This window comes from Rhinopithecus bieti, unplaced genomic scaffold (genome assembly GCF_001698545.2).
Source record: "Rhinopithecus bieti isolate Rb0 unplaced genomic scaffold, ASM169854v2 scaffold_49243, whole genome shotgun sequence".
Classification (NCBI taxonomy): Eukaryota; Metazoa; Chordata; class Mammalia; order Primates; family Cercopithecidae; genus Rhinopithecus; species Rhinopithecus bieti.
In genome coordinates, this window is record NW_016819331.1 from 93,318 (window position 1) to 102,531 (window position 9,214).

Consider the following 9,214-nt stretch of genomic DNA (forward strand, 5'->3'; position numbering starts at 1 on the left):
CACCTATTTTTATTAGTTTTTAGACCAAAGAAAGTCAAACACCATTTTATATTTGACAATGCTTCCTATTTAGTGTGTTATTAATGTTAAACTTAATTTTAATAAAACCTTGTAGACATATTTATCCAATTTTTAATGTCTGACTATAAGGTAAGAATTTTATAGACTCTTTTTAACCTTTTATAATTTTCGTTAAACAGCAGGTTAGTGTTTTAAGAAAAACCTGTTGTGCTTTTATTTTAATGTCCAGTTCACAGAAAAACTGGATGATACCCCTTTAACTTTAGCCAATATGTTTACATGCAGAACTTCCTTTACAATTAACATTTCAAAACTTGCTTAAACCTTTAAAACAAAAAAAAAATTTAAACCTTTTAATGTAGGTAAAAATCCACATTCTTATACCTCCTTATAATCCTTTCACCAAAGGTATATTTTACTTTCCTTACACACCTACACACCTTGCACATAAACTGTTTCTTCAATAGTTTTACATTCAGGAGGCCTAATTACTTTTAAATTATACAACATTTCTTGCATAAATTCCCTATTATAACATTTTTTTTCCATGACTTTCACAGACAATTCTTCGACATGCCTCAATTTTCTCACTTGTTGCAAACATCCCTTTCTTTAAACAACCAGTTAATTTATTTTAGGACAAGAATTTACCATATAACATTCCTTTTTACATAAATCCTCCCCCGCTCCCCCCGCTTTTTTTTTCTTGAAGATGATAACCATTCTTTTCCAAAGTGAACTTCCTTCATGTCTGTGGACTAGACTGCCTAAGGCCACAAGATTAGAAGTTACTATAATACATGTTACACTGTTAACTTTTAGCAAACTTTACTTTTGTTGAAAAATCTTGCAAGTTTGGGATTTCAATTATTCTTTGTTATTAATAAGGCCTCATTCAGTCCATATTAACTTAGAATTCATATAGATGGCTCCTTCCTGATTCTGTAAGTACTTTAAAGCTTGGCTGAGTGCAAACAGCTTGCAGGTTTGAGCAATTTTCCTAACTCTGCTTCTACAAAGAGTTTCCTCATCACTTACTGAATACCCATTGTGTCTTTTTCCCTCGATCACCCAGAAGGAACCATCTATCGTCCTGTCCCGAAGGGAGTTCCTTGGAGGTCTGGTCGGACCTTTGTATGGTAATTGAGATTTAGATGCCCTGTTAGGAAATCTGCTGGGTTAAGGGAATTTTCAGTGGTTAATGTTAAATCATCTTTTTCTAACAGAATAGCCTCATACTTCAAGGTTCTTGAGTCACTAAGCTACCTTTTTGCCTTTTTTTTTTTCTTTTTTGACTTAGGACAGTTCTGACTTGATGAGGAGTGCTCACAATGAGGTTTCCTCTAAAACTTGTTTTTCTACTTTCTTCTCTTAGCAACAGTTGCCGCTACAGATTGAGTGCATTTGGGCCATCCGCAGGTTACCGGATTAAGAATTTTTGATTAGGAAGGCTATGGGTTGTCAGTGGCCTCAGTGCTTTTGGGCTATGCCTTTGTTTACACTGACAACAAGGTGGTATTGGAGTGTTATAGGGTCATGGAAAATATCTTCAATTATTAATTATAGGTTTTAAATTTACCCTGGCTTTTAAAGGAATAAGATACACTATATTCTCTTTACTACTTCCATCTCTCTCTCTGTCTTTGACTCTGTCTCTCTTTCCCTTTGACTCCCTCTTTGTCTTTCTGTCTCTTTCTGTCTCTCTCTGCCTCTCTGTCTCTCTTTCTCTTTGACTCCCTCTTTGTCTCTTTCTCTCTCTGCCTCTCTGTCTCTCTCTCTCTCTGACTCCCTCTTTGTCTTTCTCTTTCTGTCTCTGCCTCTCTCCTTCTCTCTCTGTCTCTTTCTCTCTGACTTCCTCTCCCAGTTTCTCTTTCTTCTTTGCTGGTCTTTCCCTGCCTCTGCCAGCTGCTTATGCTGCTGTTCTCCCCTGTCCTTCCCCTTCCCCTAGGGGAGGGACCGTTGGGAAAGGAGCTACTCTCTCTTCCCCAAGAAAGGAAAGGGGTGTTCTGAATATTTTTCTTACTACCAGAAGTTTGTGTGAGGTTCAACCCCCTGAAATTTGCAGAAGGCTCAACCCCTCAAAGCAGGGATGTCTCACCTTGCCTGCCCCAGAAGGCTCAACCCCACAAACCAGGGATGTCTCACCTTGCCTATCCTGGAAGGTTCAACTCCTCAAATCAGGGGGCATCTTGCCTTGCTGGTCTGGAAGGTTGACCTGTTTCCTCTCTTTTCCCCTCTGAAGGTCCCTTGGACACTTCCCACTCATGTTGCCCTCTCTGGCCACTCCCCAAGGGAGAATTAGGCCCCTCTTAGTGTTGGCGTGCTGGTATAAATCCCATGGTGGGATCCACCCTAAGCCATAAGAGGTAGCTACAGAACTGCAGAGAGGACCCACTCATTCCGTCCAGAAGTAGGACTTGTCACTGTCCACACGAACAACACCTCAAGTAAGCTTGTTTGTGATCATTCACACACACACACATTTAGCCCTCCAGAATTTGACAACCAAGGAAGTACTTTATCGGCTCCCACAGCTTCTCTTTCCTTGGTCTGTGCACAGAGTTGTTGCCACCATATATGAGGATCCTTTAAGCTAGGTTGCTGGCCAGTTTCCTTCTGCGTTGCTGAGAGCTTGGGTTATTCCTCGCACTGGGTGGGTCCTGATTTTTCACCCCTGAGGCCGTTACAAGGGGGCGGGGTGCACCTCCTCGTGAGAGAGAACCAGAGACCTCCCCAGAGTGGAATGTAATCACAGGCAAGCCCCCAGATTGTTATAAGTAAATCTTCAGTGCTGCAAAAGAAATAGCACTCGAATGTAAAATTTTCTTTTTAATTCTCAGCAAGGCAATGTACTTCTATAGAAGGGTGCGCCCTTACAGATGGAGCAATGGTGAGCGCACCCTTGGACAAGGGAGGGGAAGGGGTTCTTATCCCTGACACATGTGGCCCCTGCTGCTGGGTCGTTCCTCGGTTGGCTAGGGTTAGACCGGTTGGCTAGGGTTAGACCGGTTGGCTAGGGTTAGACCGCACAGGCTAAACTAATTCCAATTGGTTAATTTAAAGAGAGTGACGAGGTGAGTGGTTTGGCAGGAAAAATGGTATGGCAGAGCAGGAAATCGGAATGAGTCAGGGTGGAGAATGAGCAGGTAATGGGAATGAATCAGGGTGGAGCAGGTAATCGAAAAAGCTTGCTTTATGAGGAAGTTAAGTTTAAAAGTAGAAGGCAAAGAATTGAACGTACTGATTGATTCTTTGAAGAGAAATTTAGAACTCATATCTAACAGTGCTGAGCTAAGAAGAGAAATAAACTCAATCTTGTCCGTTCTCTTTCCCCATTTCCCTTTCAGGCTAACACTCCAGTTCTGGTTGAGACACAGACAGTGGACAATGCCAATGAGAAATTAGAAAAAGTATGACCTCCCAAACCACACAGGGCTGGGGCTGGGGATGTGGGGGCTGTGCTTGTGGAATGGAATGACCATGATATGGAAGCGGGGCTCAGTTAGAAGTATGTGTATGTGCGTGTGTGTGTGTGTATGTGTGTGTGTGTGTTTGAGCTTGTGCATGTATGTGTGCTTGTGAATTAAGATTTAAAATGTGAAAGTTAAGAAAAATGATGATAGGGAAGAGATGTAAGAGTTTGAACTTTGGGGTGGAGGAACTTTTGATACTATGACATGTTGACAAAAAGAGAAAAGAGTTGAACTTTGAAAAATATTTGAAGAGATTTATTCTAAGCCAAGTGTGAATGACCATGGCCCATGACACAGCCCTCAAGAAGTCCTGAGAACATGTGCCCAAGGTGGTCCTGGCACAGCTTGGTTTCATACATTTTAGAGAGGTATGAGGCATCAATCAAATACATTTAAGAAATACATTGGTGGCGGGGTGCGGTGGCTCACACCTGTAATCCCAGCACTTTGGGAGGCCGAGGCGGCGGATCACAAGTTCAGGAGATCGAGACCATGGTGAACCCCATCTCTACTAAAATAAAAAACTAGCCGGGCGCCGTGGCGGGCGCCTGTAGTCCCAGCTACTTGGGAAGGCTGAGGCAGGAGAATGGGCGTGAACCCCAGGAGGCGGAGCTTGCAGTGAGCCAAGACGCGCCACTGCACTCCACCAGGGGGGACAGAGCTAGACTCCGTCTCAAAAAAAAAAAAAAAAAAAAAAAAAGAATACATTGGTTTGGTCCAGAAAGGTGGGACAACTCATAGCGGTGGCTGGGGGGAGGGTGGTGTTTCCAGGCTATAGGTGAATTTAAACATCTTTTGACTGACAATTGGTTGAATTTGTCCAAAGACCTGAGATTCATAGAAAGGAAATATTCAGGTTAAGATAAAAGATTGTGGAGACCAAAGTTCTTTTGAACTCTTGTAGTATCTCCCCTTAGAAACAATAGATGACAAATGTTTCCTATTCAGATCTTAGTTAATCTCTTTAGGTTTGGGAGGGTCTGGAAGAAAAAGATCTAGCTATGTTAATAGAGATTCTTTACAGATGCAAATTTTCCTCCACAAAGAACAGCCTTGCAGGGCCATTTCAAAATATGGCAAAGAAGCATGTTTTGGGATAAAATATTTTTCTTCCTTGTCTGGTAATGTTATGCCAGGGTCAGGTTGGAAAGTAAAGGGTTAAATAAAACCCATCTGACGAGAAGTTATGATTTGTAGGGCATGACTCCCCAGGCTCCTTAGATACGAATTTGGGCAAGACAAAAAAAATCAGGGTTTAGTCTTCAGACATGACCGAGGGAGAGAACAGGCTGTGGCTATGAACTGTTGTCAGGGATGAGAGGGCAGGGCTGGCAAAGATGTGACTTCTCCAGCAGGTGGAAGGAGTCTGAAAGAAAGGAGCAGGTCTGGGTGGAACATGGTAACCCTTTGACCCTATATCACAGTGTTCTTGCTGGTCAACAAGGTCTGTGGAAAACTGGGTGAGGTAGCCAGGGCAGGTGTGCCCCAAGATGGGCAGGACACTGAGACCCAGGGGCAAGGTGATGTGCTTGTGGCTATCAACCAGAGGATGGCAGAGGCAGGACACCTACCTGATCTGGTTCCAGCTAGTGTCTTGCCCAGTGCTCCTGAATTCCAGAAAAAGAGACAGTTGCTGATAGGGAATCAGGGCCTTTCCTGGCACACCCCAGGGCTGAAGCCAGTGGGGAGCATTCTCTGAAGGTCCCTCTTTTTTCTTGAAAGCCCCCAGAAAACCAAAAGAAGCTCTCTGACAAAGATATGGTAGCCACCAAGATCCAGGCCTGGTGGCGGGGCACCCTGGTGCGTCGGGCACTGTTGCATGCGGCCCTCAGCGCCTGCATCATTCAGTGCTGGTGGCGGCTGATACTGTCCAAGATTCTGGAGAAGAGGCGGCGGGCGGCGCTGGAGGCCTTCTCCCGGGAGGAGTGGGCAGCAGTCACACTGCAGTCCCAGGCCCGCATGTGGCACATCCGCAGGCGCTATTGCCAGGTGCTCAATGCTGTTCGCATCATCCAGGCCTACTGGAGGTGCCGCTCCTGTGCTTCCCGGGGGTTCATCAAAGGCCAATACAGAGTCACAGCCAACCAGCTGCATCTCCAGCTGGAGATCTTGCTGGGCTCAGGGCCTTGCATTGTGACAGAGTGTATTCCCCTCTCAATAAAGGAATGAAGTGGTCTTTTCCAGATAGTCTTTGACAAGCTTCAGGAGGTCAGAGCAATGGATGGCAGATACTTGGCTATTCATATACCAGCTCTGAGGAATGGGCAGGGCTTGTCTGAGGCCTCATGTGGAGAAGACTCTGAGCCTCTTTTCCAGACTGAGCAGAGACTGTGATTGATTAGCAATGTCTGCCGTAGGAAGGAAAGTTGAGGGTACAGACCTGTCAGTTGGCCAACTCCATGGAATATCATTCATATTTACATCATTCTATGTACATAGTGCACCCTCCTCGGGACTGGGTATAATAGAAGCCTGGCGGGTGGTGGTCATGGCAATGGCAGCACATTCTCCAGGAATTCACCCGTCTGGGTCTGGTTGCTCAGGGCTTGTTCCCCAACCCCTGGGACTGAGAGGAGCCCCCCAACTCCAAGCCCCGTGATCCTGTCTCCCTGCTGCACTGGGGGCTATGTCCTTATACTTGGCTTCTAAAAATCTGACACCCAAACTGGAAGCTGTTAGCATAACTCAAGTGCTCATCCTCACCTCAAACCCCATCTGTCCCTTGCCCTTGAGCCCCATATGAAAGCTAGGACTCATTTTCCTCCAGACCAGGCTGGCATGGGGAGTTCCACAGGCAAGGGGGTGGGAGAGAGGGCATTTTGCTGCCAACCCAACCCTCTGGTGAGTGTTAGACCTCAGGCTATCACAGCTGCAGGAGCTGAGCAGGCATTAGTCTTGTGTTCCTTACCCTCCCCACTGGCCCAACTTCTGCAAGGGCCAATCCAGGCAGAGCTGGCTCTTCTGAAAGTCCCTTCCTGTGAAATGCTGCCAGCTGGGGTGGGGTTGGGGCCCAGGTGATGATAAGGGCCAACTAAGAGGTGAAGGTTTGCATTATTCTGATGATTAGTGATGTTGAACAATTTTTCACATACCTGTTTGCCACTTAGCAAATAACAATGTAGTGTATATTTTAAGGTACTTAAAAAAATATTTTTGAATGTTGTCACTACAAAGAAATGATAAATGTTTAAAGTGATGGATATGGTAAATATCCCAATTTTGTCATTACAGTATATATACATGCATTGAAATATAACATTATATCCCATAATTATGTATAATTATTATCAATTATCAATTAAAAAATAGTAACAAAAAAAGAGGTTAAAATTAGGCTGAACTTCTGCCTGTCAACACTGCTGTCACTGTCCTGTGGTTCCCTGCAGAAAGGGGGGATTCTGAGGAGTGGGTCACAGCCCTATGTCCAGTCCTGCTTCAATGACTGTGCCCTGGAGAGCTGGTCCCTCAGCTCATAGCTGTTCTGAGATGCTGCCCAGAAGTCTCAGGCTCTAGCTCTCGGGCATGAGCTCTGTATTTCCTGCTCTGTCCTGCCATGTCCTGCCCCTTGTGTCTCGTTCAGGGCCTGGGTCTCTCATACCCACTCTGAAGGATTCCTGTCTTTCTCCTTGCCCCTGTTGTCCTGTGTTCAGAGTATCAGAGCGTAGAGCTCTGAATTCCATCTGCTCCACCTCTCACTGCCCTGTGGCCATAGACAAGTCATTTCCCCTCTCTGAGCCCAGTGTCCTGAGCTGTGAACTGGTGCTAACATTCCCCACCTTCCGGGGTAAATGTCAAGCACCATAAAAGCTAGCACCTTCAAAACATCAAGTTTGTACACCTACTTTGCGTTTAACTTTGTTAATTATACCTCAATAAAGCTAAAAAATTTTTCTGCATCAGCATCAAAACAAGGAAAGGAGTCACAAACAAGCCTTAAATACTGGTAGCCATGGAAAAAACAGCCAATTCTGGGGTCAGCTGGAGTGGCCCAGCAAAGCACACGGAGTCATGTTCATCATTGTTGAGGTACTCTCACTCCCAGGCCTCCTCAGTGGACAGAGCCAGGAAATACATGTTTGTGTATATGCGTAAGCATTGCACATTTATATCTGTGTTCATTTCTGTGCCTATCTATATTGAAATCTGTGAGCTCACACTGATACCTCCAATCCCACCCCAAATTTAAGAATTCACTCTGGTTTTCTCCTTTCCATATTTCTTTTCTTTTTGAGATGGAGTCTGGCTTTGTCACCCAGGCTGGAGTGCATTGGCACAATATTGGTTCACTGCAACCTCCGCCTCCCTGGTTCAAGCAATTCTCCTGTCTCCGCCTCCCGAGTAGCTGGGATTACAGGCATCTACCACAACGACTGGCTAATTTTTGTATTTTTAGTAAAGACAGGGTTTTGCCATGTTGGCTGGGCTGGTCTTGAACTCCTGACCTCAAGTGATCCACCCACCTCGGCCTCTAAGTGTTGGGATTATAGGTGTGAGCCACTGTGCCCGGCCTCCTTTCCATATTTCTACTCTTCTTTCTGAGAGTGACACCCCTAGCTCCGATGATCTTTAATACATTTTCTTATTTGATTTTCCCTGTGTGCAACTAATTCTGCACAGCTACTACTGGCCCCTGTCTTACAGAGACACTGGCCCGTTTCTCTTGATCTCTGATATACGACACCATCTATTGCCCTCTTCTTGTGGCTGAGGCTGTGGCTCCCCATGTTGGTCTGATGACTGGGGTAAATGCTCCTTCACCCAACCTGAGCTGAAACAAAATGTCAGGCCACCCTCTGCGTGGATATCCTCCTCACTGTGCTCAAGTTCTGATGGTCTATGCCACCAAAGATGCCCTTCTCATCCTGCCTGATATGACACTATAACTGGTATGGACTTACACCCCCGTGTGGACTCCTCCTCCCACTGCCTGGGTTTCATGCTGGTCCCTCCTAGAACAATGCCTTCCTCCCCCGTCTTGTGACCCTCCCTCACCTGGCTCTGTTCCATGGTGGCTCTCTTTGCCCCTGGTGCAGCTATACTGCACTGCCCAGCCTGAGGATTTCAGACTGATGGAGTGATTCAGGAAGGAAAGGCAAAAGAAAATGAAGGCAAGGGCAAGAGAAAACTAAATTTTCAATAAAAAAATGGAGACAAAGCATCTGCAGAAGAAAATTCTCAATCATGGGCTAACATCTGCTTCAACATTTTCACCTCAAACCTCAAGCAAGCATAACCACAGAGAAGATTTGGAAATTGTTCATGAAATAATGAATCAAAATGTTTGAGGTTCAGGCCTTCCTCTCCCGCTACAAATTCATAGGAATAACAGAAAAAAAAAAACATTGATTTCAAAAGTTTGTACTAGTACCTAAAATATAGGAAGGGGGCCTTCAGGGAATGGAAGCATGTGGAATCCCTAAAAGTCAGAAGGTATATGTGGAAAAACTGAAAGACAATAAATCAAAGCTTTAGAAAAGGCAAAGGCAAAGGCAAGAGTGGCCATGCAGTTTCTCCATGCTTGGAGCTAGCTGGCCAGGGACAGCAGGGCTGTGGGCTGTCCCATAGGAGCTCACAGGAGGAGCAGCTGGCTCTCTGCTGAGCTACACAGTTGGCAAGAGTGGCTGACGGCAGAGGGCTCTGTGACCCACCAGGGCCTGGTGCCATGTGACACCCTTGCACAGCAAGGACCCTGCCCAGAGGACCACCCACAGAGGTCCCAC

General features: G+C 45.5%; 1 protein-coding gene across 1 annotated transcript in view; it reads left to right on the forward strand.

Moving 5' to 3' along the window:
- LOC108519655 (IQ domain-containing protein F1) overlaps positions 1–5,677 on the forward strand; it is a 7,424-nt gene extending 1,747 nt beyond the window's left edge. Inside the window, exons 3-4 of the mRNA XM_017858809.1 lie at positions 3,369–3,431; positions 5,217–5,677. Of these exons, the coding sequence (XP_017714298.1) occupies positions 3,369–3,431; positions 5,217–5,663 (510 nt within the window). The 3' untranslated portion in view covers positions 5,664–5,677. The remainder of the gene's footprint in view (positions 1–3,368; positions 3,432–5,216) is intronic.
- Positions 5,678–9,214: the final 3,537 nt, after the last annotated feature.